This window comes from Pungitius pungitius, chromosome 3, assembly GCF_949316345.1.
Source record: "Pungitius pungitius chromosome 3, fPunPun2.1, whole genome shotgun sequence".
Lineage (NCBI taxonomy): Eukaryota > Metazoa > Chordata > Actinopteri > Perciformes > Gasterosteidae > Pungitius > Pungitius pungitius.
In genome coordinates this window covers 11,716,013-11,742,892 of record NC_084902.1, presented here as the reverse complement: position 1 = coordinate 11,742,892, position 26,880 = coordinate 11,716,013, and the positions used below count along the sequence as shown (strand labels likewise).

At 42.7% G+C, this 26,880-nt stretch overlaps 4 protein-coding genes across 11 annotated transcripts; 3 read left to right on the top strand and 1 right to left on the bottom strand.

Annotated features, from left to right (window-relative positions):
• The first annotated feature begins 4,055 nt into the window (after positions 1-4,055).
• Positions 4,056-8,780, top strand: paf1 (PAF1 homolog, Paf1/RNA polymerase II complex component). 2 transcript variants are annotated; one of them, XM_037461458.2, is made up of 14 exons: positions 4,056-4,379; positions 5,059-5,088; positions 5,217-5,309; positions 5,396-5,517; positions 5,600-5,666; positions 5,750-5,851; positions 5,929-6,034; positions 6,155-6,223; positions 6,443-6,546; positions 6,634-6,750; positions 6,847-6,975; positions 7,193-7,298; positions 7,752-7,830; positions 8,000-8,780. In XM_037461458.2, the coding sequence occupies exons 1-14, from the start codon at positions 4,333-4,335 to the stop codon at positions 8,458-8,460; spliced, it is 1,632 nt and encodes a 543-aa protein (XP_037317355.2). In that variant the 5' UTR covers positions 4,056-4,332; the 3' UTR covers positions 8,461-8,780. The 2 variants fall into 2 exon arrangements, with proteins under 2 accessions (XP_037317355.2, XP_037317346.2); XM_037461449.2 differs by having other exon boundaries at positions 4,066-4,379; positions 5,056-5,088.
• A 122-nt stretch (positions 8,781-8,902) lies between these two features.
• Positions 8,903-10,764, bottom strand: LOC119210937 (glia maturation factor beta). Its single transcript, XM_037461471.2, has 7 exons — positions 10,598-10,764; positions 10,068-10,164; positions 9,917-9,966; positions 9,782-9,831; positions 9,607-9,689; positions 9,330-9,403; positions 8,903-9,107 (listed from the first exon to the last, which is right to left on the bottom strand). Exons 1-7 carry the CDS (start codon positions 10,733-10,735, stop codon positions 9,036-9,038), a joined length of 564 nt encoding a protein of 187 aa, XP_037317368.2. The 5' UTR covers positions 10,736-10,764; the 3' UTR covers positions 8,903-9,035.
• On the top strand, positions 10,712-23,205 carry LOC119210875 (protein Smaug homolog 2). Of its 6 annotated transcripts, none has more exons than XM_037461391.2 (14): positions 10,712-10,818; positions 12,848-13,380; positions 13,499-13,969; positions 14,128-14,370; positions 14,517-14,638; positions 14,953-15,039; positions 15,342-15,615; positions 15,796-15,881; positions 16,216-16,331; positions 16,529-16,727; positions 17,132-17,258; positions 19,305-19,388; positions 19,817-19,840; positions 20,311-23,205. In XM_037461391.2, exons 2-14 carry the CDS (start codon positions 13,185-13,187, stop codon positions 20,337-20,339), a joined length of 2,058 nt encoding a protein of 685 aa, XP_037317288.1. In that variant the 5' UTR covers positions 10,712-10,818; positions 12,848-13,184; the 3' UTR covers positions 20,340-23,205. The 6 variants fall into 6 exon arrangements, with proteins under 6 accessions (XP_037317288.1, XP_037317297.1, XP_037317280.1 ...); XM_037461400.2 differs by lacking the exon at positions 10,712-10,818 and adding an exon at positions 11,054-11,485 and having other exon boundaries at positions 13,173-13,380; XM_037461383.2 differs by lacking the exon at positions 10,712-10,818 and adding an exon at positions 11,054-11,485.
• A 133-nt stretch (positions 23,206-23,338) lies between these two features.
• socs9 (suppressor of cytokine signaling 9) lies at positions 23,339-26,549 on the top strand. Of its 2 annotated transcripts, none has more exons than XM_037461429.2 (2): positions 23,339-23,484; positions 24,429-26,549. In XM_037461429.2, exon 2 carries the CDS (start codon positions 24,586-24,588, stop codon positions 26,302-26,304), a length of 1,719 nt encoding a protein of 572 aa, XP_037317326.2. In that variant the 5' UTR covers positions 23,339-23,484; positions 24,429-24,585; the 3' UTR covers positions 26,305-26,549. The 2 variants fall into 2 exon arrangements, with proteins under 2 accessions (XP_037317326.2, XP_037317335.2); XM_037461438.2 differs by lacking the exon at positions 23,339-23,484 and adding an exon at positions 23,746-23,863.
• Positions 26,550-26,880: the final 331 nt, after the last annotated feature.

Below are 26,880 nucleotides of genomic sequence, written 5' to 3'. Positions count from 1 at the left end.
TTTTTTAAATGCCACTTCTTCAGTCAAGCGGACATCTCTGAACGTTATCACCGATGAGCCTGTTCTCCTCCACCGCACACACATCTGACACAATCTGGCCCCATTCCACTCTGATTCACAGCCACCTGTTCAAATGCTGGCTCTTACTGAATGTCATACTAGGATAGTATCAGGTTTGAAGACACAAATGCTGGGGTTTTCTTTGTCAAATACATGTGTACATATTCTATCCTTGAAAGTATGCATTATATCAAGCTTCTCATGGCTTGGTCCTAAAACACAATTTTGCTAGGGCAATGTGACAGAATGTATTTATCTTCATTTAAACCTTTACTTAAAATCAAAAGCCAGGGCAGAGAGTTTGAATGTCAGGCCAATCAAACCTCACATCCATGCCAACATTAAGTTTGTTCAACTTTAGTTCACTTTAATGTTCGTGGACTCAGCGGATATGGTTGTCAATCAGCTGTCTCAACAACCCTGGATTTGATTTGTTTTGTCCATTTTTTTTTTTTTTTTTTTAACTTAGATGTCAAATTTTGTCCTGCTGACTGAAAGCTTTTGGGGAAAAGATTGGGAATCTGCAGTAGAAATGGCGATCCTTTCTATGGTCAAACACTGTGCCATACCAGAGTTGCCAAGCCCAGATACCACTACATTGTCTCATTGCCATGACTTGTCATCAGTGGGCTGATGGTGTGAAATATATCTATATGATGCATGAAAACAACTTGGTTCTGGTCTGGTAGCCAGAAGTTGAAAGGCTTGAAAAGATCCAGTGGATGACAGGCAAATTACGAAAAGAGATTTAATTTCTTTGGAGATGTCAGTATTCTTCTTTGGCACATTACCACTACAACTCATAACTTGTATTACAATGTATAGACAGTGGAAGTTGTTATTGAATGTCAGCGAGATTATAAAGATACTACATAAGAGATGGTAAAGTACTAAAAGCGGAGTGAAATTGTGTAAAAAGATTCATAAAACAGAATAAAAATAGGATCAAATTTACTATTTGTTTGTATTATATTTAGCATTGTGTTGGCAGAGGGATATTGAACAGAAATCGGCTGTAATAAAGTAATTTTAGTACAACTATCCTTGTGTTTTTAATTTTATTTTGTACCTCAAATGTGCAACTTTGGGTTGCTGCATGACTTCATTGCATAACAGCGCTGGGCAGGAGAGCAGGACCACGGTTTAGGAAAAAAAAAAAAACAACCAATGATGGACGTCCCTGGTCCCAGAGCAAGGAGCACATACACAGCCGATGCCTTGCGTCACTTCGGTTCAACGCATGCGCAGTAGAAACCTGATCCGCAATGAGCGAAAGGTTCAATAAAGAGTTCAGAGCAGGACTACGTCGCTCGTCTCCTATCGCCTTCCCGCAGTAACACTTCGACATCGATGCACCGGTCGATAAGCGCTCGCCCCGTTTGCAAAAGGCGCTTCATTCGAAAGTGACGAGTATTGTAAACACATGCGTATGTTTTGCAACCCTGTTAAAGGAATGACTGCAGAAGAGTTGCTAATTTGAGTGAGGTAATGGTCAATCAACGTTAACCGTTCTTTTGTCCGGTCGGTTGACGGTAACATAACGTTAATGCACACGCGACACACGTGACGTTACGTTACTTTTGTCGTTAGCTGTAAGCTGCATTTTTTTTCGTCGTGTTCGACGTCACATTTGCATTGATGCATTCAACTTTTTTACATTGCTCTGGTTCAAATTGTTCATGTCAAATGTGATTTTTTTTATTGGCTGGATTAAGTTAGCTAGCGAACGAAGCTTTAGAGCAACTAACGTTAACTTTACCTTCGCTTGCTGGTAACAACAGTTGAGCTAGCTAATGGTAACTCGCCTTTAGCTGTGGAGCTTATGCCAGACATCGCCAAATTAGCTCCACAGCTAAAGAAACATTTATTCTATGGCCTGCATCGAGGATATTTGTTAGTGTCGTGACGTTGACTATCGCCGCTAACGTCAACCTGTTGGTTGGAGAATGGGCTCTTTAGGCCTGATGGGAGACATTTAACAGAACTGATTTACTAGATTCACTTTACACATCAAAATAAAATCACAAAAAGTAATCTACTGTTTGCAAAACATGTTGGATGGGGAAACTATTGCAGTATACCAGTAATGATGAATATAATATGCTGAACACGTGAATAATGTAGTAAACAAAACTAATGCAAATTTGAATGTATGCACGGTTACGTCATAAGGTGTCATGACATGAGCTCTCAGGTTCCACCTGACAGTTCACATATATTCGAATAATTGCTCTTGAAAAGCCGGGACAGGTAAATACTTTTTAGATTCACTGTATAAGTACTAGGTGTGTAATACCAGCAGGTATAACTCATTTTCACTGTGTGGTGTCCTTACAGAGCTCCAGGATGTTGTGTGAAGTCGTGCTGTCGTCAGTTTGGTTCCTGTTTGTTATCTTCTGGGTAGAGACAATAAGTGTTTGGCTCTTTTTGTCAATGTTCTACCAGGACCGGGCTTTTTACCACTGGGGAGATGGGTAAGACATGTTTTTCAGTGGTTAACTTTTTGGTGTGCCTTATATATTCATAGCTGGTTCAAAACAAATCCTCACTCTATGCTGAAGATGATATAGGCCTTTCTAGCAAGTCAGCCATGTAACCAAAAATAACCAGATTTCTATGTAGACCTCTCACTTTTTTTCCTCTGCAAACACTTAACTTCAACTTTAAAGTAGCGAGATAAGAAAAGTGAGTGACATGCATTGAAAGTGTTGTGAGTACAGACTTCATTGGAAAATAAAAACTTGTTTTAACAGAAGCTTTTGTTTTATGTTAAAGGGTTTTTGCAGATGACCCTGGAGAGATGATATACATGTTGAGCAGGTAAGAACTCTATTTTTATCCTGAAAAATTTACTTTATACTGATGTAAAATATGATTTGTGTGAAAGGTACAATCACTTATCCTTCTCCACAGAGTTGATAACCACATTCAGACAGAGATACATACCTGAGCTGGAAAAAGATGAAGAACTCCACTTAAGGGACACAAGGGAGGCTTTTGCGTTGACTGGAGTTACTGCCTTCCACACTGTAATACACAGTCCTTGTTTAACATCATTACATGTAGCATCCCCTTTTAATAACAAGTGGTGTAGAGTTGCAGCAAGAGTGGATGTAGTGCAAGGTCCTCAATGGTTGAGATCTATCACAACCACCAATATATCATTTCTATTTTCACTTCAAGATTATGGAAAAGCAGAACGAATGCAGTAGCAAATATTTGGTTTGTTTATTGTGGTTTTTCCACTACATTTTGAGAAAATAGTGTTATTTAATACTAGTGTTCTATGCAACTACAGTTGTTACTCTATGCTATAAGTTGTGGCCTTTACCTGCGGATGGATTTTGCTCAGTTTATATGTCTCTCGCGATGTAACACTGCTTATTACGTGACTGAAATTTTATAGGGAGGACACATTGTAACTGAGCCACCTCAATAGCAACTAAGAAAGCTAATTGAAAGATTGAAGAAGCCCCATAAGGAGACATTGTGTTACAATTTTTACTCTGAAATGAGCAACATGTTCTGTATGTTCTGTACATATTATTTCAAATGCAGTATGCAAAAAATATCCAGATGTTTGTCAGCATTGGGTCACATTTCACAATATGCAAACCATTATGTTCAGCAGATATAAGGAAAAGGTTCAGGGTTCACTGTTATGATGAAGGAGTCTGTGCCACTTGAATGTATACTGCATGGAACAGTTTGTAAGGGCAGCTGCAGCATTTACTCAAAGTAAAAAGAGATGTGATTTGGGGCACAGTCCTGATGTAATGTTAGGCCTATGTCTCTAAAGACAAATATAATGGTGGGGTAGAGTATGTTCCATTTTAGGAATCCTATCTGTGCAATATGTCAGTGCTATATCTAGCAAATAAAATAAATGTTACATTTTACAGTTTAAATACACAATTCTTTCCAAGCCTATTTTTTTTTAACAAAATCCGCCAATAATTTGGGTTAACAACAGACAGACAAATATTGTCTGCAATTGTTTTTCAGAGTGCCACGTTATCCAGCCTAGCAGCTCACACGCCCGGTCGGTAGGGGTCGCTCACATCAAAAGCCAGCGCGCCACCGGGTCACCAGCCTTTTCTTCCGGGTCAAAGTTAAAATGCACTATACGTTTCGATTAAAGCCAGATTTAAAAAGTAGTTTGTAAATATAAGTGCATTAAGGATTGTGTTAGTCATCTGTCGTATTGCTTACGATTATTTGTGCAAACAAATAGTGTAAGCTGTTTTCAGTTGTGAGCAGTTTGTCATCAACATGGCTCCAACGATTCAGACACAGTCCCAAAGAGAAGACGGCCACAGGTAAAACATATATTTTACTAACTTAGATTATTAAGCTATCTGGTGGTCTATATTTGATAATGATGACAACGCTGTTGACTCAATCGATATTGGTTCATCGGGGATTCATTTATCAGTATCTCCAACCTTAGCTAACGATGCTAGTTAGCCGCTAACGTTAATTTAAGAAGGAAGCTCTGCTTCAGAGTAACACGGCTATGCATGCTAGGGTCATCAAGCGCGCTAAACCTATTATTACGCATCAGTTAAATGATTAAGTGGCGTTATGTCGAATTCCATCCATCCAACCAGTGATAGTAACTTAAAACCCTGGCAATCAAAAGGCCAACAGTGTGTTTTATTTTTTGGAGGCTGAACGTGAAAGTAGCTAAAGTTACCCTGTCCCAATGCGAACAGTAACGCAAAGTTAATAACGCCAAGCTCAACACAATGCATGAACTATGCTGACGTTCCAAAAACTCATGCAAGGCATCCGCGTGCGGGAATATCATAGTGCTTTAGTGGTCTACACCGTATAGGCATGGGTATAGAAATTGTAAACATCTAACAACCATAGCATTATTTAAAAAAATCACGGAACAACGCTGTAAAAAATATATTTATTTAACTTTACCGCAACATTTCAATGCCCCACTCCAGCATTACTTTACAAGTGACAGTCTGTTTTCTCTTCCAGCAGGCCTTCCTCTCATAGGACTGTTCCAGAGAGGTAAGCGGATGTAGCCCTGATAAGTATCTGCTGTTGTGTGAAGTCATTTAAATTGGCACCGAAGTGTGCTAAAAGTGTCAAGAGTAACCCAAACTGTTTTAACTCCTGTACTTTTGTGCCCTCGAAAGGTCAGGGGTGGTCTGTCGAGTGAAGTACTGCAACAGCCTACCCGACATCCCCTTTGACCCCAAATTCATCACATATCCATTTGATCAGCACAGGTGAACGTTGAGCCTCTCCAGCCATGGCTGGCGTATACACTGATAAACCTGGGCGGAGCGTGACATTTGTTTTCCTTTTGTGGCAGGTTTGTACAATACAAAGCCACTTCATTAGAGAAGCAACACAAACATGAACTCCTGACTGAACCAGACCTTGGGGTCACCATTGATCTCATCAACCCAGACACCTACCGCATAGACCCAAATAGTAAGTCTCTAGTTGTTCTATGTTTTCAGACTGTGTTTTGGTTCAGTCTACGCAGACATCTGACATTCTTTTAAATTCTCAGTACTTCTGGATCCTGCTGATGAAAAACTCTTGGAAGAGGACATCCAGGCTCCTTCCAGTTCGAAAAGGTAAGGCTGCTTGATGGGCAACTTTATAGTCTCATAGATTCATGTGGAGATAGTTTGTGAAAAATCTTCATCTTGCCTACAAGGTCACAGCAGCATGCCAAGGTGGTCCCGTGGATGAGAAAGACCGAATATATTTCGACAGAGTTCAACAGATATGGCGTTTGCAACGAGAAAGTGGAAGTCAAGTAAGTGGGCGAAATGTTGATATTTGATGGATTTTCTGTGTGTGTTTGTGTATAATCCAAGTATGTTTTGTGTTTAGAATTGGTGTGTCTGTCAAGCAACAGTTTACGGAAGAAGAAATATACAAGGATAGAGACAGCCAGATTTCTGCTATTGAGAAAACATTTGAGGATGCACAGAAATCAGTGAGTGAACTCCGCAGAGGTGGCTGACGGTTTGCGATGTTGAACTATCTGTTGCAAATCAGCACATTGAGCAAAAATGGAGTCTTACTTTTGGTTTGTAAACATGTCGTTTCTCTCTAGATTGCACAGCACTACAGTAAACCCAGAGTTACTCCTGTGGAGGTGCTACCTGTGTTCCCTGACTTCAAGGTGAGCTATGAGTTCACTTGTGTATGTATATTTCAAATACTATAGCAGGAGAAGTGCAGGGAGGGAAAAACCTCCACCTTTTTAGAAATCAATTTGTTGTTGCTTGAGTTGTAGTTGTTACTTTTTTGACAGTAGAAGATACTTCCAAAGATGCAGACAAACTGGCCCTTTACAGATTTATTTAATGACATTTTGTACCCTTTGGTCCTCTTTCTGCAGATGTGGATCAACCCATGTGCTCAAGTCATCTTTGACTCTGATCCTGCACCGAAAGACCTTTCCGCTCCAGCAGGAGTGGAAATGATGTCCCAGGCCATGATCCGGTATTTACAAAATATATTTTGCCTGGATATCTGTTGAAACTGTAATCATTTTGTATAAACACTATGTGTCATGTCTCTTCAATACAGGGGTATGATGGATGAGGAAGGAAATCAGTTTGTGGCTTACTTCCTGCCCAATGAAGAAACAATTCGCAAGAGGAAGAGAGACTGCGATGAAGGGATGGATTATATGCCTGAGGACTTGTATGTGACATTATATTCAGAAAATCATACATTTTACAATGACTTTGTTGTTTTGCTTGTAAATCCAGGAGGTAATTTTATTTTCTGTTTTTGCAGATATGATTACAAGATAGCCAGGGAGTACAACTGGAATGTGAAGAACAAAGCCAGCAAGGGTTACGAAGAGAACTACTTCTTCATCTTCCGAGACGGAGACGGTGTATACTACAATGAACTTGAGACCCGGTAAGTCATTGACCAAAGCAGAGACTTGTTTGTTGTTGCACACCGACAAACAAAGAGGTACATGCAGCGGGCGTGTTTGGCTCAAGCACAAATACAGATATTTGAGAACGTGTGCTGTAAATTGATGGACAAAAACAAACCGCAGCCATGGTTAACAGGGGTTTGGTGAGAAGCTGTTTAGGCTTCGTCCTCTCACAGCCTTTCTTCTGTCCTACAGGGTGCGTCTGAGCAAGAGGAGAGCTAAGGCTGGAGCTCAGTCCACCACCAACGCAGTGCTGGTGTGTAAGCACAGAGACATGAATGAGAAGGAACTGGAAGCCCAGGTAACGTTACTTCTTACTTACCGATTTTCTTGATGTGACCTTTTTTAGTGTTGTGGACTTATTTTTACAGTGCTTTATTGTTGAAATGAAATCTTGAGTAGAAAGAGTAGTGACTTGAATTATCATGTGTATTATTTAGTCAAAGTCTACGCTTCACTACCTCCATATTTATTTATAAACCGCAAAGTAGGAAATAGAAATTTATGAAACAAATGTAAAATTACATGCATTTGGCTTTTTGACATTATCTAAACAAAGTAGTTGGGAGGCAATTTATTAATACCCCAGTAATATTTGGATTATTGCCATTTAGGCTTTGTCTGTTATAACAATTCTTTCCAACCCGAAACAACTAATATAAACTAACAACTGGAACCATTGGAGAATGATCTCTAAGCTTATTAAACAATCCCAGTGTACTCACGGCTGATTCTCTGTCATTGTGATTCTTAGGATGCTCGTAAAGCTCAGCTTGAGAACCATGAGCCAGAGGATGAAGAGGAAGACTTGGATAAGGACATGCAGGACTCGGGTCAGATTTCTTATATTCTCTACATGTCTAAACCCTTTTACACTGTTTGTACTCATTCTGCAACCGGATACACTGTAGGGAGACCAGGTTTGCTGCATGATGGCTTTTTAAAATCGATTTCTCCTTCCGCAATATTTTTTACATTACATGTTGAAATTGTTTACTCCAGGTGATGACAAAGAGAAGGGCAGCGGCAGTGAGGCGGAGAACTCCGGCAGTGAATCTGAGAGGGAAGAAGAAGACCGGGAGCAAAGGCCAGAGGAGGAAGACGAAGAGAGCCAAGCGAAGCGGAAGAGGAAGACAAGCGGCAGTGGAAGTGAGAGCGGCGAGGATAGGACCAGAGAAATGCGAGACGAGGAGGAGATCTTCGGCAGTGACGACGAGAGCCCAGACGACGACGACGATGACGATGACGAAGAAGGCAACGACAACAACAAGAACTCAGCCAGGAGCAGCGGAGAGGAGGGCAGCGGAAGTGAGGACGAGAGAGGGAACCGAGAGGCCAGCAGAAGCCGAAGCGCCTCTCCGGCACACAGCGACCGCAGCAGCGAGCACTCAGAGACGCGAGCCCAGAGCGGCAGCGGGAGTGACAGGGCCACAGAATCCAGTGAGGCCAGTGACAGTGAATAGGATCTGTGGCACGGACACTTTTCTCACCTTGATGTTTAAACACGAGAGTGTTACTATGTCATTGACCTCAATAATAGCACAGTATGAGGATGTAGTTTCTCATGTTTGCAAATATCAAATTGAAATTCGGATGGTAATTGGTTTTGGACTAGGGACTTCTCTTCAATCCACTTTTAACTGTAGATTACGCTTCCTACTTAGTTATTTCTGTCTGATATTCCTTGCAGGATCATGTCAAAAAATGTCAGTTTTCTCTGCCTCTGGCTTGTCAGTGTGTTGGCTTTAAAACTGATAATAAAATGCCGTTTTGTAAGAAATAGTTTTACAGGCGTTTTTTCCCCTCTTAACATATGTTGCAAACCTTTTTAAGTAAACCAATGATTGAAGTACAACATTTGTATTTGTGTAATTGTAATGTAACGCATTAAGGAATATAATTAACTTCATTTCTATGATTTTAATGGGAAATTGACAGATCAAATCTTTGATACAGTAAGTCATTCATGCACAGCAATTGATAATTACTATCAATGGCCATGTTTCACCATAAGAAACAGACTGATAGTACTGTATATTCAGCCAAAAAATCCCAACTGGTTCCTCAGCCATTCTTCTGTCAAGTCGTCCGTATTTCTTGTTTCAAAGACCTGTTATAGAGTAACGAGAAAAATTCAAAATGGGAATGCTACACCATGAAGACAAGATATTAACTCAACAATACTGAATCTAGTTGCTAATAAATTGTTTACAAGTATGAAAAGCCTGCAAAAACTTGCAAATCAACATTCAACTAATGGTATATGGTTTAGTTGAAATTTAACACCACTGGAGTAACGACACCCTACTGATCACAATGTAGAGGTCATTACCTTCGTGAGGTCCGCAGCGTGCACCAGTCCAGTCTTGCTCCCTGCATACATCATCTGCTGCTCTGGCTTACATCCTGTTCAAATGAACATTATTACAAGGGATTGTGCAATTTCACCAGTCACACCAATAAAGTCCAACTTCATCAAAACAATAATGTGGAATGAAGTGGACATCAGAGAAAACGAGACACCTATTTGACAGTTAGGTTGTTCTATGTAGCCAAAGAATATTGATCAATGGAGGAAGACCACTTTGGATTTCAGAAGCATTACTTACCCATTGGACTAGAGAATATGAAACAAAGAGGGTACGACACCCTTCTATCGGAATGGACATATTTGTAGCTGTAGACAATGAACGTGCAATACTGTCAAGGAGGGTAAGAACTTTTGGGGCTTTAAAACACTGATGTACTGGTTTTGCTATTTTCTGAACAAGATGAGAAGGATATCTGGGTTGCCGCTCTGGGAGTTCTTCTCTCAGTTCATCCATTGAGATGTCCTAAAAGACAAAAATGATTTGACTTTAAATGCAGAATAACCCCCCCCCCCACCCTTAATTCCCCCAAATTACTAAATTCACTTGCCTCATATTCCTCATCAACGATGACAAGCTGTTTCTCCATGTCGATTTTCACTAAATAATAACAAAATATGATTCACGCTTTTGTTGAAGCACAGAGTTTCATTGACTTAAGTTGGAAGAGTTCAAATGTACCAATAGCACGGGATACTTACTTATTATGGCAGCATTGGTCGTCTCTTTTCGAAATCTAAACTTTTTCAGTTTAGCTTTCAGACTTTCGTCCACTTCACACACAACCAGGGCGTTTGACTGCCAAAAGAAAGTCGCACAAATAAGATCACAAAAAGAGTCAGTCTCTTTTTTTTTCTTCTTTTTTTTTTAAACGTGCTGATGCTCGCGCAGAAGTTCCGCGGCTCGGGTCTGCGGGGCCACAAATAGAAACAAAGAAAAAGGGGGGCAAGAGACGGCGGCTCCATCTGTTCCGATGCGGAGGTCCCTACGCAGCCCGCGAGTGTGCATCCAACATTCACGCGACTCTTCTGACATATCGAGGGCAGGGAATGTTTTTGCTTCGACGTGCAAGAATGCGGTTTCCTGTTTGAAGGAGGGCGGCGGGTGATCGACTTGTGTCGCGACGGTTCACGTAAAAACACCCACGCACACAAACACGTATGAATGACATGTTTTTTTTAGAAAAAAAGGAAAGCCGGATCTCTCAAGCAATTGCGACGGATTCACCTACCATTCTCAAAGGATTCCTTTCGGCTTTTTTTCCGGTATTTAAGGCAAGCGGGGCTTGTGGAAACAGGCAAGACGGACTGACAGCCAGACTCAAGCTCCTCCTGATGCCACGGGAGGGCAGGCCCACGGCTCGGAGCATTCATCGGCGCTGCTTCCTGTTTTCACAACACCGCTCAGCCGAGTGCTGCACAAAAAAAGCAATCTCTCCATCTTTGTATGCGTGTAAGGCGTTTTGATTTTAAATATATATACATATGCATCACAAACCGACGAATCTCAGTTTGTCTAATCTCAGTTGGACAAATCAGATTGTGTTAAATGGATCCGAGCAGCTCGAAGAATTCACTATTTTACTCTGTTGTCTATAATTGATTTGTGGGATTTCATATTAGGGAAATTATGCTCACTCCTTCAACTTTTCCACATCAGCAGGGCGCCCCCCCCCCCCCCCAGGCTTCGGGACAATTCAACGTGAGCGGTCCCCTTTTTAAGGTTCATTTACCAGACTGTGGGAGGAACAAAACATTACGCACCGTACAGACGTATGACGTTTCACTTTACGTCTTGCGTCAACTCAAAATCGAAGTAGATTTCTCCAGGCGTACACTCTTTATTTTCTGCATTGCAATAAACATTTTGTACATACATCCTTTTAATATGGCCTGTACGAAACCACAGGAGCTTGCCGCTATAAAGGAATATCCGTAGGAACACCTCGTATGGGATCGAAGTCTACGCTTCTTTCAGCTAAGCTAACGTTATTGCATCTGTTAGCTAAACTTGCTAGCTAAGAAGCTAGCGCTAGCACTTAGCGATCCCTACCCCACCGTCGAGCCAGCTATGCAGTAGCACTTAAGCCTAGCTCGCTAACCAGTGACAACTGACACAGGTAAACAACCAACCTTTCGAGTATGTTTATTGTTAATCACAACTAACGTAACTTTACCTCGTTAACTAGCTAGCTAACACCTCCTGTCGCGTTTTAACGTCCCTTTCTGCACCGCAAAGATAGAAGTAACGTTTTGAAACGTAGAAAGGGGAGAGCAACAGCGTGAACGAAAGGAGCAAACAAATCACGCACCACTTTGCTTTGTCGCTCGAGCGGGGTGGGTGAAGCTTCCTAAAGCACCGCATCATTGAAACAATTGTGTGTTTAAAACATCTTTCAATGTTTCGAAGTATTTGATCCAATCGGGAATGCTGACACCTGCTGGCTAAGCCCGCTGTATTGCATACATAGGGATGGGTTAAATCGGAGACTATGGGGAAACCGTTAGTTAACGCTAGCTAACGTTACGTTAGTTACCGATTTCCCTTTCTCCATTTTGTCAGCAACGGTTTGTTTAATCAAAACGTCTACAACGAAATACTGAGGCAGATTGACGATTGAAAATTATTCCGTATTCAAAACGAGCGACACCTCACTTCACGAGGCCTCGTTTGGCGTGGTCACGTGATTTTTTTGGCGTCCTGAAAAGCGAAGTACCGCAACATCTTGCTGTGATCCTGTGTTTGTTTAGTCTGCTTCGAGGAGAACTTAACTGGGCTAAAGCCCCTCTGTCTATTCATGTCTAATGTTTAGCCCCCCGGGTTTTATGTTAACCCATTTCCATCTCGTGAAACCTTGTAGTGATAATCGTTACAACTCAATATCTCATCATGTTACGGGTGGAACAGCTCGCGGGAATGACACTAGTTTTTGGCACTTAATGTTGCCATAACTTGGCTTTTTAGTAATCGAAGTGTTCCACTTTTCTTCTGTACAGTGACTTATTGTATAATAGTCCTTGTTATTTGGATAGCTGCCTATTTTAGTGAATTTGTGTTCTTAGCTATAATAATTTAGGATTTGGCACTTCTTTTGTGATTGCCTTATTCACACTCCTTATGACACACAAAGCAGCGTGGGCGTGATTGACAGGAGTCTTTTTGAAGTAGTGTTTAGGATTTATATTTATTAATAATGCTCACCTCAGACACCTGAGTTATTATGAGTCAGTTATTTACACATCTTAATTTCATTTTTTCATATCTGATTTTCCTGGAAAATGTCTAAATCTGCAATGTTGTCATCTCCCTGCCATTATTTGCATTTCATATAGAGTTTAAGCAGCGTGTCCCATCATATATTGATGTGGGCTATAAACCAATTTATAGTGAATCTGTGCAAAGTAAACATTGGGTTGGTTAATTTAAAATAGACATTAGGTGAATTGTCATTTAAGATTTTTCTCTTTGTTGATTTTGATAGGGCACGGATGATGTGATCCTGAACATGCCCCAGTAAAAAAACGAAGCGTTTCCTGTTTGTCATCGCCAACTACGATTGACACACACACGCACACAAACACAGACTTGCTTCATCAGGCATCCTCCCAATAATCTAAACGGCCCCCCCTCTGCAGCTCCTTCTGCACCTGAATCATGTGAGGGCCCCTCGGTCCAGTCTGAGGGGATCCCAGGACTGTTGCAAATACGACCCCGCTGTGCGGGGTAAGACTGAGCCGGTCTGTGTCTGAGAGAGCAGTCTCTCCAGTACTCCCCTCCCCATCCTTACATTCCTGTTCTCCTCACAGAGGAGACACGCCATGATGTTCCGAGACCAGGTGGGTATCCTCACAGATTGGTTCAAGGGCTGGAATGAGTGTGAACAGACGGTGGCACTGTTGTCCCTCCTGAAGAGGGTGTCCCGCACCCAGGCTCGCTTCTTACACATCTGCCTTGAACACTGGCTGGCAGACTGCACAGAGATCCACATCCTAGAAGCTGAGGCCAACAATGCAGGTATTTTATTTGATGTTATTCATTATCTCTGACTATAAATCCCTATTCTATACTTTCGCAAAACTAAAGATGGCCTGGTAATTGCTGGGGAAATTCTCTGTTCGCCCTTTGTCATCAGCAATCGTCAGCCAGTGGCATCAGGAGCCAAAAGAGAAAGTTGTGTCCTTGCTGCTGTCCCACCTGCCTCTGCTGCAGCCCCGCAACAGTGAGGCCAAATGTGAGTACATGAAGCTGCTGCAGAAGGTGTTGAGTCACACCATCGAGAGTAGCCTGTTTGTGGAAGAAAGTAGGCAGCTGCTGTCCTACGCGCTCATCCACCCGGCCACAACACTGGATGACCGCACCTCTCTGGCCATGTGGCTGAACCACCTGGAGGAGCACCTCTCCAGTGGCTACGCGCCCCGACCCCCTTCGAGCCCTTACCACCCGCGCCAGGGCTCAGACGAGTGGCCCAGCTCTGCTGAGGCGCTGGACCCTGGCCACGGCTGGCACGACCAGTCCCCGTCATCCGGCATGTCTCCAGCAGGCCAGAACGGGCACATGCCTTTCCCGGGTGGGATGTCCTCTCCCATCAACAGCAATAACACAGGTAACGGTTGCCCTCCTCCATCTTTCGAAAACGACATAAAGAAATATTTCTTTCGGGGACACTATTGTAGACATCCCCCTTTAGGTGCAAATATTGTGCTTTTGGTTAAAGGTCTTACATATCTGTTTTTTCTCATATATTCATTGTTCTCTGGCCAGGTCTTTGCGGACAGATGCAGCCCAGTCCTCTGAAGAAGTCCATGTCCGTTATTCCTCCCGGTTCCCAGGCTTGCCTCTCCGAGTGGGTTAGCCAGGATGACATAGGGGGCCGGCAGAGCTTCATTCTAACAGACCACGCGCCCCTTTCACCCCAGAGCAGCGTAGCCTCCTCGGGCAGCGAGCAGACCGAAGAACAAGGCTCCAGTCGCAACACCTTCCAAGAGGATGGCAGTGGCATGAAAGGTCAGAGTTCATTTCCTAATGGAGCAAGGGGAACTCATGCTTTTTTTTTTGCTGTGGAACGAGCTGCGTGCAGCCAACAGCTGTGGAGGTAGAAGCTAAACTGTAACATTACCGTATTTGTGTCCCTCGGTGTGCATTTGTTCTAGATGTCCCCGCCTGGTTGAAGAGTCTCCGCCTTCATAAATACGCGTCCCTGTTTTCCCAGATGACCTATGAGGAGATGATGATTCTCACCGAGCACCACCTGGAGTCGCAGGTTTTTAAGCAGGTTTAATGTACTGCACACTGTGGCTCGGCTGTGATTACTCCACCCTTTCTTATCATTTGTGAACATTACTGTCCTCAAACCCGACGATACATCAAATCTCAATGAGGCTTGAATTCTAAGCGACGCACCCTACAGTTATATTGAGTGAGTCACACATACAAATAGTGTGATCTTGCCTTTGCCCCTTGGCTTTAATGAAACAAATGGTGATTAGGTTTCTTATTTAGGAACTGTATGAACTGTACAATGTTCTCCCAGGAAATGACTCGTCTGCTTTTCATGGCATCTTGTTTCTTTCTTTCTTTCTTTTTCAGAACGTCACAAAAGGAGCGCGGCATAAGATCGCCTTAAGTATCCAGAAACTGCGAGAGAGGCAAAGTGTTCTCAAGTCTTTAGAAAAGGTATTTCAATGTGCTGATTTTGTTCTCTTAATGCTTGAAAAGTGGGAAATGTGGTTTTGTCTTGATGAAGTGTTCACTTGTACTGATCAAAAAAGTACTTGAGTCTGTACTCCTGGATGAATTTGTGCGGAGTGGCAATTGAATCGTAAAATTCTCTTTCTGGTCGTTGGCTTAGAATATATTTGGGGTCAGTCAGGCTAAAAGGGCAGATCTACTGCCATCCGCTCACGGCACCATCACCACCCTTAAACCCAAAGCAACCTCTGTAGTGCCTCTACACTAATGCTGTCGTCTCACGGCAGGATATCTTGGAAGGGGGCAACCTACGTAACGCCCTGCAAGAGCTCCAACAGATCATCATGACACCTATTAAGGCCCAAAGCCTTCCCAACGCAGCACAAATTCCCCCGGACGCAGCCATCTCCCCGTCAGACGTCACAAAAAGCGCAGCAGACAAAGAGCCGACCTCAGAGGGCTTCCAGTCCCACAACCCGCCTACCTGCGATGGAGACTCCACGGCCACACCCATCTCAGACGGCGACATTGCTGGACAGTTCACCCGTGTCATGGGTAAAGGTGAGACTACGCCGTGGGTTGGATGTTGACCGACCTCTATAATGCTATTAATTCGTCCCTTGTCAGCATGGACAGTAGATTAATTGTCCATATGTAAACTCGTATCTATGTACATAGCTCTCACATCCAAATTTGTTCTGTTGATATTGAGGTATAAACCCTAGCTTATTTTTGTTACAGTGTGCACCCAGTTGCTGGTGTCAAGACCAGATGAGGAGAATATCAGCTGTTACCTTCAGCTGATTGAGAAGTGTCTCACACATGAGGTGCGAGCCCGAAGATGAAGTTTAATTTGTTTAATATATATTTTAAGTCATTCATGTGTGTGCATTTGTGGATGCTTGTTAGTGCAGCTAAGTGCACTATCACAGTGCAATAGATAATACCTTAAAATACTGACCATGCTATTGTTTTTTTCATAATTTACATGAATTCAAATGTTTTGTGTTGGAAAAACTACAATAATGTTATGATCAGAAGGGGGTTTAGACAAACACATGTATGACATGTAGACTAAGAGAAGATGACAGCTCAGTATATGAAATCTGTAATAATTGATATTGAATACCTCTTTTCTTCTGCTCTCATTGTCCACGCCAGGCCTTCACAGAAACTCAGAAGAAAAGGCTGGTCTCCTGGAAGCAGCAGGTTCTCAAACTGCTCCGCCTGTTCCCTCGGAAAGCTATGCTGGACATGCCTGTGTACCGACAGAAAGGGTGAGACTCCTGATCCTGTTTTCCAGCCAGGAGTCGCACCAGTTGAATGTTACATTCTCCCTGCAATAATCGTTCTGTCTCACTTTGACTTCCGTTGGCTTTCCCCTTTCTCTTTCACTCTCCTATCTAGTGTCAACAATATAACCTTCAGCTCAGTAGTGCATTGAATTACAAAAACGTTTTTTTTTTTACTCCAGCTGGACCTATGGGTCCAACTCCCTCCCCACAGCAGGCTCTGTGAGTGGAGTTGTAGGACGGCGGGGGCAAAGGCAGTTCCAAATGACTCCTCGCGGACTCCCCGCCGGACGAATTGGCCTCCTGAGTCCCGGTGGGATTGGGGGAGCATCTCCTCGCCACACACTCACTAATCCTGCGCTGGCAGGCCAGGGAAGACAGGTCAGTTTTCCTCTCATTGGGAAGACATTTTAACACCCGATTGATTTTTACAGTTAGTGTAGGGAACTCCAACTGGTTATGAAACTGTCTCAATTTAGTGCGGTTTTGCTTTTTTGAGTTTTTCTTCAATATGTCTGAAGGTATTCAATGACTGATGACACGTCTAAGGAGTCACAAAAGGCCTTAATACACATTTGTTCTGAAAGGAAACAAGAAAAAAGTCAGACATTGGCAATAAGTATGCACATACGCAAGCAACAGTACAGTGTTAGGAATCCTGTTTTGATATGAATTGATTCATAATCATAGCTTAAAGGACCTTTGTTTGAAGAGATAAGCAAACCAGTTCAACGCTCCGGGATGAGTGGCGTTTGCAAAATGAGAATTTGTGTTTTCCTCTACAGAACCTGTGGTTTGCCAACCCCGGGGGCAGCAACAGCATGCCAAGTCAGAGTCGCAGCTCCGTGCAGCGGACCCACTCGCTCCCCGTTCACACTTCCCCGCAAACCATGCTCATGTTCCAGCAGCAAGGTATTGTATGAGGTCATTTTACTTTAACACGGTGTACACACCTTCCCACGGTCTCATTCCAGCCCCACTGAGAGATCGTCCGCCAGTTGGAAGGAAAAGGCCAGCAGTGGCATTTTAATGCTTGAGGCATACTTGTCTGCGTCAGTTTAAAGGACCTTTCACTTTGATGTTGTGACTTTTCCTCCATCTATTTAGATTAGACTTACACTTTAAGAAGCAAGAAATGCTATCTGACAGCTTCAATTGTTTCTTTTTTTCCCCTTGTCTCATGACGGGCGATGAGCGCTCCGAAAGTTGTGCTATTTATATCTTGGGGCACAGCTGTAAAAACAGGCACTTTGGAATGATTGTGCACCTCGATGGAGTTGCTCTTGCTTTTGACCGTGCTTCTATGCATGTAAATTGGATTTAATTGGATTTGGGGGCGTGAAAAAATGAGACTTGGGAAGGGCCCTTTAGACTGCATTAAAACCCAATTAGACGTTGTGGTGCCCGTCCTCCCATTAGAATTTGGCTAGTGCCATTTACCAGTAACGTACCGCCAACGGAAGAATTGGGAAAAACACAGTGGCCAGAGAAGAAAAGTGTAAACTTAAAATACACAAAAAAAGTCAGGCTTTGGATACAGATCGTGTCACCGGCAATCCTGAGCTTTACGACCACGACAAGAGGGAACAAACGCCGTTAATCGCTGCGCAATCGCTCAGTGTTAATGGGCCACAAAATGAGACAACCACGCAGCCTCATAACGCCGTGCTGATTACGGTAACGCTCGGTTTAGTGTGAATGCAGCCTGCATCTAGTTTACATTGAACACGCATGTGTTAACATGTTGCATATCTACTCGACTCATTTCCTTTTGTCAATGGTAAAATACATTTTCACTTTCTTAACCACCACTTGTTATGTTAAATGGAATAGAAATTATTTGGAATTGGCAGATTTGACTCTTCTGGGGAATATTAATAATAACACCAAACCCGAGAGTCGCTTTCCCTCTGTGCCAAGAACAAATTGACAAGACAGCTTGGCGGCCTGTTGCCGTAAACAACCTGTCACCTCGTACAATATACATCAATTTGGATCGCTGTGCCTGCTGCGCCAGGTGCCACACATGAGCTTTGTAGATTTATCTCTGCTGTTATTTTTTATTCTGCAAACCTAACGGAGCAAAACATTTTACAGCTGAAACACTTATCCTTTCTTCAGCTACGGGTTAGGGATACTACTGCCTCTGATGGGATCATTTTTTTGTTTATTACACTTTCTCCGTAACCTTGCTTGGTTACCTGTTGTGCATTGTCCTGCCTTTACTTGATAGGGCTGTATAGAAACAGACAGGAAACAATGGGAGAGAGCAGGTAAGGACAATAGACAGAGCATCCTTCATTTATATTTTGAAAGCTTTGTTAATACTATATAATAATACAAGTTTTAAATAGTTTACTGTCATTGATTTTGATAAATACATCCCAGACCCTCCGTCGACTAAGGAATTGAATAGACTGGAATTGGATAAAATGAGACAAGTACTGAAACCAGTTAACATGGATGATAGTCCAGTAACTTTCATTCCCTTTTTGTAGTTTTGTCTGATTTTTATTGCAGAAACCAAATGAAACTTTATTTGATTTTTAAAAAGTGAAGCTTTATTTTAATAATGTGTGGGAAAACTGCACAATAATGGACAAATTAAAGTCAAAACTAATAACTAGACAATAACAGTTTGACTAAACAAGTACAATTCACCCATGTGTTCACTTCCAATTAATAGTTTCAAATGCCTCATATTGGCTTCAGTTGGTCCTTAACCGTGTGAGATACAGTATGATGCGTTTTGTTTGTCTGGTTGACCACACAACTTTTTATTCACAATCACCTAGTTTAAAATTCTTATCGGGTCAAAGAACTATGAACACAACAACGAAATACATAAGACTTTAGTGAGTTTAGAGAGTGAAATACACTTTCTGGCAATTCTGACAATAATATACATCTCCACCCCCCCCCCCCTTTTTTTTTCCCCCTCTTCACTCCTGCCCACAGAATGCCAAGTTCCGGGCGCTGACCTGGAGATCAACCCCACGCTGGAGTCACTGTGCCTCAGTATGACGGAGCATGCCTTAGGGGGTAAGTGTCTTCAGCAGCTTGGGACTAAATAGGCCACAGCGAAGCTCACACCAAACCATCAACACCTTCTCTATCTTTCACACGTAGCACATGAGGGAGAGGCTTTAACGGACATCAGGGAGAGCAATACATACTAATGTGTTCCTACACAAGTTCTCCTGTGCAAGCAGATGAAAAAGTCTGTTGACTTTCATAATTCATATTGAATTGGTTATATTTGTGTATCCATTTTTAATAACCTCTAAATTATGCAACATTATTAGTCTAGTCACAGTCAGGGTCTTGTGGAGAGAGAAAGGCGGAGGCTTTGCGCATCCACAAGGCAAGCACACAAACAAAGTATTCTTTGAAACGTATCACTGTTGCATGATTCTTTTTTGGGGAGTTTCAAGCCACTTAAACTATATCCTATTTCCCCCCTTTCTCAGAGACCGATAAGGTTACTCACGTAGGTAAGCAGCATACCTTCAGTCTAGCCTAGTTTCTAGCTTACTTTCTTGATGTCCAAAGTTAAATACTTACTTAATTGAATTTAATCACAGATTACTGTTTGTAACTAAATGAGATGTTCTAATGGCAATGTTTTGCCATTTACACTATTATTAACTATTTCATTATTAACAAATACATTCTACAAAAAGCCTTTGTTAACATACACAGTACTGTCTAAAGACAGTGTGTATTCAGCATAATGCTACTATTAATCTAGAAACATTAGTAAATAAAAGATATACTTCAATGGCTGACACATCATAAAAGTATGCAATAAATGCCAAAATAATCCATTGACAAATAATAACGCATCAATAACCTCTTCTGGCCACAGGAGACAAAATACTCCTTTAAGGATGGAATGTGATGGTTGCACTATATTTTATTACTGAAAATGACTTGAAACCTATTTATTCCAATCTTTTCTCAGATGGAACAGACCGAACATCAACAATATGAAAAGAAGAAAGGAGAAACACACTTGAGTTGAGGCCTGTTCAGTTCCTCATCACCCAGCACAAAGATATACGTATGCTTAAGAAAACCAGGCATAGCAGTCACTACAAAATGACAAAAAACTGTGTATATGTTCTCTAATATTTTTGTACTTTATTATATACGACTAAGTTTATTAAAAATGGAATACAGATGATTATTATATTGCAGGACAGGAAAAAAAACTGCTCCGTGTCACCTGCAGGACTGTGACATGATGGGCAGAGGCTCAGTTTGCTGTGGTCTGAAAGAAAAACGATGGATTGGTGCTGTCTTTAAGGAGTTCTGCCCTATGAGTTACTCTTCTTTTCCTCCTGCCTTGGAGCAAGGCTTCTTTCCAAAACACACTGAGAGCCACAGCCCCTGCAACACAAACCAAGTAGATTCAGCCAGAAGTATGACACTTTTATTAAAACTTCTGATATCTGCCACCAAACTGTAATTGGCCCAAAGATGCAGTCACCCATACACTCCCTAGCCACACCAACTGTTGTATAACCAGTGCTGGCGAGGGCTAGTTTGGTTGAAACTTTAAACGGCTTCTCTTTTTTTCTTTTTGACTGCTCTGGTTGGGTGTCTGGTGTTTTATGGCAAAAAAGGAAGAACGAGAGGATCAAAAGAATTGAGGAAAAGCTTTTAATTCTAGCGTAGACACGCCCCGTTTATTTTGCTGGTTTTCCCTGAATACACAGTCCAAGCAGAAGTGACTGTCCTCCTCTAAACGTCTACCAAGCCAAAGAGAAGGGTTGTGCGATTGTTTATTCGAGTAGGATAGTTCTAGTGAACTGCAACAATGGTATGGTATAATGTTTTGTTTTTTTAAGAATAGCAGACCGCATAATTAATGCCAGCTGCATTTTGTCTGTTATTTTATGCCCTACTACGTGATTGATGATGAATCTCACTTTGTGCAGAGGAATCCCCAGAGCGGGAATGGGAAGGGGGGGGGGGATAAGATAAGATATGTACTGTGCAAGGGCTGACTTGATATTGAATTGATCAAAGCGAGGAGGGTAGAGTGTTTTCAATTTACTCACTCTAATGCTTGGTGAGGAAACTAAATGAAACTCATCTCAACCCTCTGGCCCCCTTTTGATTGGCTCTGGAAATGGAAGCTTGATCTTGTAATAAACGCTCCGGAGCGCAGCGGCCTCGCCCTCTCGAAGCCCTCTTCCTAAAACAGCCAAAGTGATGATTTGATGATTCATACTTCTCAAGGTGCTTTTGACGGTGTCCATATCCTTCTGTTTGTGTCTCAATGTGTTTCAGTCTCAGAACCCTAACATTATCATGTGGTATCAGTGTTGAATTCAAAACCTTGTCTTATACGGCCTCTGTCTTTGAATGTGGCAGAGCGGAGGTGCATGTATGTGTAATATGGTCTTAAAGTTTGGATCACTTTTGGTTGCATCATAAGGCAGGGATAACCATTCACAGTTTATTTCAGCAGAGCCACAGGTCTGTCAAGTAAAGGTGGTTATTTACAGATAACTTTTCCAATTGTATTTTTTACTCTCCCTAGATATTAATAACTTATGCTTATTTTCTATAATTGCATGTTTTGCCACACTAATACAGCACTGTTGTAGATAAAGGACATGGTGGTTGATGGTGAGCAGAGTCACCAACAGCTGGAGAGCAGAAATCTTGCAACTAATGTATATCTATACCGCCTAAATGTCACTGTTTACATCTCTCCGGGATAATGCCCAATTAATTTTATGTGATGTCATGAATACTCCATTGTCTCACTATGTACCGCATTAAAGAACTGACGCCTTCTCGCACATGAGCCGGCTGGGTAGAGCCTGAAAACAAAAGCCTTCTACCCCCTTATATAATCCATGGACTCATGTCTCGAGTCCCTGTAAGTTTTTTTCAGGTGAGATTTGAGGCATGGAACGCCTGCTTTTCTGGTAATGCGGTGACGAGAGAATTCTCTCTCCTGGCCTTGTTATTGAGCTGTTAACTGTCATGTCCTGATAAACTGTTCATGTGGTGCCTGAAATGCACAGTTCCAGCATCGTCAATATGTTGAATTAATGGTCTTGAGTAGTATTCTAGTCATGGATTTCTTCAGAGCAGGCTCTTGGATAGTTCTGACTTGCTAAAAGCATCACACTCATGTCCGCAGGGGACTTCAGTGAGTTAACAATGCTGACAACTTTAAGTCTTGGCTATCTTTTTTTAAACTATTCACCATACTCTAGCCCATCTGTTTATGTTACAATGGCTCAGATTATCCTTTTCATAGCCTCTGGCTTTGGACAGCTTACATATGACTGCAAATAGACACAGAGTTACGGATCAGCACATTTGTGTCTGTGCATAAAGAAGATGCAGCAGGGGGATGACAAAGCTTATCTGAGCCACAAATCTTGTGATTATGAGTAAACGGAATACTAGTTACAGGCCAAGGAATATGTTTACTCCATGTTTACATTCCAGCAAGGCAGGCCATGAGTAGGGAAATGCACTTCACAAGTTCAGCCTGGTGTTCTCTCACATACCAAGCACCCACTAGAAGGTACAGAGCCTGTGTCATACGGAGACATCTACCAAGTGTACCCCTAATTGTGTCGATGTCCCGGCCAGGCTTAACTATTGAATTAATGCTGCCGGCTGTAGGCTACATTGCATATATTTGTCTTCTACAATTTATATTTAATTCGAATGACTCCCCAGACATTTTCTAATATTTTATGAACCTTTTTCATTCCATGCTTACTGTACTTTTATACTGCCACCCATATGTGAATGGTCTTGACGAGCAGCGTTCGCCGGATCATTGACAGTCCAAATAAAGAGGTTCAGTTCTTTTGCAACTTCAGTTGTGGTTTGTGTTCGTGTCTATTTTCTCTGCTCTGCAACGCGATGGGAACGCATAGTAGCAGCTGGAAAAAATGTTTGCCATTTTAAAAACGCCCTTTATGTTCCGACGTTCCTGGAAAAAAAATGACTGGTAATTACGTTTTACTTCCGGGTTGCACGACGATAGCAGACCATTTAGCAAGCTAATATGAGCTAGCCGCATTTTTGTTAAAGGCCTTGGTTTATCTAAGAAGAAACCGGAGCTCTTTCGTCGTGAAACTTCATCAACAACTGCTCGGTATGTTCACAGTTTGTGCTATAGCTGAGACGGCCAAGTGTTGCATTTAGTTACCATAAATGCAACATAGCCTGCTCCAAAGTGTACCCAAGTTAGCAGATAGCCAGCGTTAGCTTCCCTTCTTGTGTTGTTAGGCTATCAAGCCTAAACCGACAGCTAACGTTAGCGTCACTTGCTAACGTTTTTAGCTTAGGGGCTAACCTTAATGTTATCGCTTAATAGTTTCCACCGTGAAGGGAGATTGAGTCGTCAAATTGCCTCAGAAATGTTGACATCTCTAAAGTATTTAACGCTAGGCGACGTTAACCCATGTCAAGTGGTAAAAGTTGGAAATTATTACCCGAAAAAAAGTGTTCAATGTCTTTCACTACTAACGTAGGTAAGGTAAGCTCTCCATCATTGATAATACACGTTGGTTACACATTTTAAGATAAAAAGAGAAGACTGAGTCGACTAAACAATTGGGCTATTGTGTAGAAAACTTCTCACTGCGCGAAGAGCTGAACATCATAACTTAACTTTCGGTGGAAGCACATTGTTCTATTAACTTTATTTCTACTATACGTTATTCCCTTTTACCTTTTTTAAACTGATTTGGTGTTTTATACACGATATATTCCGTAAGAACAGAAACAGATTATGGAAAGGCCATAATACTAATAAAATGGGTGTGATCATTAACTCGAAATTTGTTTCCAAATATTTATTTTGTTTATTTATTTTGATTAAACTTATGAAATCAGTTGCAGCTTTAAAAAGTAAAAAAAGCTTCTCTGAAACCGTTCTAGCAAATACTATGACAATGATGACTGTTAAGAAGGGAACATTTTGGACCGAGCTGTTGGGTTGCATCGCATTAGTTACAGAAATATGTTTCTTGTAATATAACTTATCTTTAAAACAGAATTTGAGGTTTTAAGCAGAACTCAAATTTTCTTTTGCAGGTTGTTTCAACTCCATGACCAGAATGGATGGACAATGATGTCTCTCACAAGTGACGCTCACGAGAAACTACCTGCCAAAAGATCACTGCAATTACAAATATTCCATTGGTAACTCCCGGTAGTGGCAAAACTTTGCCCTTTCACCACATAATTCACCATGTCATTACCAAAGGAGTCGGGGAACCGAGGAAAAGATCGCGAGAGGGGAGCCCGGCCTAAGGTGAGGCAAAGCCGGTCAGAGGAGAGACGAGATCCCGGCAGTGGACGGAAATGTGTAAAGGGCAAGAAAAAAAGTCTTTCTTCCCACGAAGCAGCAGCCGCAGCCGAGAGGCCCGTCAGCGATGGCTTCGAGTATGGTGAGCTGCAGAGCGACCTCGAGTCCGGTGACCAATCTTCCTCCTCACCTTTAAAGGAGAGTTTGAGATGGCAGGGGTTGGAAGCCGCTGCCTCGTTTCTAGGACAAGACCGGGTCACGTCCAGGCCCGGACTGGGAGCAGTTAGCACTTCTACAGAGACACTTGGTGAAGGCGAGAGCAGAGGGTCAAACAGCAGCCGCACTCTCCGGCAAAAAATCCAAGATGCAATGGGGCAGTGTTTCCCAATAAAGACTAACAGCGCGGTGGTACCAGTGCCATCTCCACCGGCTCTTTCCTCAACTGCCTGCGCCTCCTCGAGGCGCAAGATCCACCTCAGTGAGTTGATGTTGGATGACTGCCCCTTCCCTGTAGGATCAGAGCTGGCTCAGAAGTGGTATCTGATTAAGCAACACACAGCCCCTATTAGCCAGCCTCCCTTGCTTGATTCCGCAGTGGTGTGCACTGCCCCCGCTTCAGCCATGACGACCGTGGTGGAGGACGTAGACGACAGGTTGCGAGAGCGCAGGCGCATCAGCATCGAACAAGGTGTTGAGCCACCACCCAACGCAGAGATCCACACCTTTGAGGTGACGGCCCAAATCAACCCTCTCTACAAGCATGGCCCTAAGCTGGCCCATGGTATGAATGAGTTAGCCGGGGCTGATAGAGCCTCTGTTCAGCAACAACAACAACAACAACAACAGCAGCAGCAGCAGCAGCAGCAGCAACAACAACAACAACAACAACAACAACAGCAGCAGCTTCTTCTCCAGAGACAGCAGCAGCACCACCAGCTCCTTCTACAGAGCTGTTTGGACACTTTGGATGAGGTGGTGGCCTCGGCCTCTGCATCAGTCCCAGCCTTGGCCTCTGTCCACACATGTGATGCAATCCCCAACCCTGTGGTAGACCCAGAGGTTACAGCGACTAACGTGCACTCGGGAGCCCTGCTCCCACCAACTGAAGATCACAAATCTCATGACGGCTACCGGATTCACACTCAGATCGACTACATTCACTGTTTGGTTCCTGACCTGCTGCAGATCACCAACCTCCCGTGTTACTGGGGGGTGATGGACCGCTACGAGGCAGAGACGCTGTTGGAGGGAAAGCCCGAAGGCACCTTCCTCCTGCGCGACTCAGCCCAGGAAGACTACCTGTTCTCGGTTAGCTTCCGCCGCTATGGCCGCTCGCTCCACGCGCGCATTGAACAATGGAACCACAACTTTAGCTTTGACGTGCACGATCCAAGTGTCTTCCACGCTCCCACGGTTACGGGGCTGCTGGAACACTACAAGGATCCCAACTCCTGCATGTTCTTTGAGCCCTTGCTGTCCAACCCCATCCACCGCTGCCAGCCCTTCAACCTGCAGCACATCTGCCGAGGGGTCATCAGCAGCTGCACCACCTATGATGGCATCAACATGCTTCCCATTCCAAATACTCTAAAAAAGCACCTAAAAGAATACCACTATAAACAGAGAGTACGTGTACGGCGAATGGACACCTGGTGGGAATGAAGAACAACAAAACGGACTACAAGAAACTACTTAAGATTTTTTTTTTTTGGCTCCCTTAACTGAACATGTCTCGTCCATTACTCTATCTGGCTGTGTGTACCCACTCTGCATTATAGTTATTTATTTTACTCCTGCTGTACATGTCTTAACAATTGTACTTACTTACACTGATGAGACAATATGTAATCTAACTGATCTTGCACACTTAAAGTTCTTTGTGTTTAAATTAAACAAAGTTATTTAGATCTGTGGCGTTTGGAGAACTACCCTCACACATGTTCTGTGTTGCCCAGAGTGACTTAATCAGCTTATTTATTTTACAAAGGGGGAAATTGTCTTAGTGTCAATCGAGATGATTATAATAGTCTTTCATCACTCGCGTGCTGAGAAGATGGAATTCACACTGACACGGTGGTCTTCTTGTTATCGAGGCGGTGGAGCACAGCGGGTTTGACACATGACTCATAGTTTCCCACTTTGATCCTATGGCTGATTACAAAAGTGTTGAGACAAAGGTGCATATGGGGACCTATTGTTACAAAGTGGAAGGATTGCTCTGGATGTCACACATCAAAG

Coding starts and splice junctions, on each gene's coding strand:
- paf1 (XM_037461449.2), top strand. CDS start 4,333: ATGGCTCCAACGATTCAGACACAGTCCCAAAGAGAAGACGGCCACAG. Junction 6,547..6,633: donor ATGTCCCAGGCCATGATCCG/GTATTTACAAAA, acceptor TCTTCAATACAG/GGGTATGATGGATGAGGAAG. Junction 6,976..7,192: donor TACAATGAACTTGAGACCCG/GTAAGTCATTGA, acceptor TCTGTCCTACAG/GGTGCGTCTGAGCAAGAGGA.
- LOC119210937 (XM_037461471.2), bottom strand. CDS start 10,735: ATGCTCCGAGCCGTGGGCCTGCCCTCCCGTGGCATCAGGAGGAGCTTG. Junction 9,967..10,067: donor GACCAATGCTGCCATAATAA/GTAAGTATCCCG, acceptor GTTATTATTTAG/TGAAAATCGACATGGAGAAA. Junction 9,404..9,606: donor CATATTCTCTAGTCCAATGG/GTAAGTAATGCT, acceptor TCATTTGAACAG/GATGTAAGCCAGAGCAGCAG.
- socs9 (XM_037461429.2), top strand. CDS start 24,586: ATGTCATTACCAAAGGAGTCGGGGAACCGAGGAAAAGATCGCGAGAGG.
- LOC119210875 (XM_037461391.2), top strand. CDS start 13,185: ATGATGTTCCGAGACCAGGTGGGTATCCTCACAGATTGGTTCAAGGGC. Junction 15,882..16,215: donor AGAAGTGTCTCACACATGAG/GTGCGAGCCCGA, acceptor TGTCCACGCCAG/GCCTTCACAGAAACTCAGAA. Junction 19,841..20,310: donor CGATAAGGTTACTCACGTAG/GTAAGCAGCATA, acceptor ATCTTTTCTCAG/ATGGAACAGACCGAACATCA.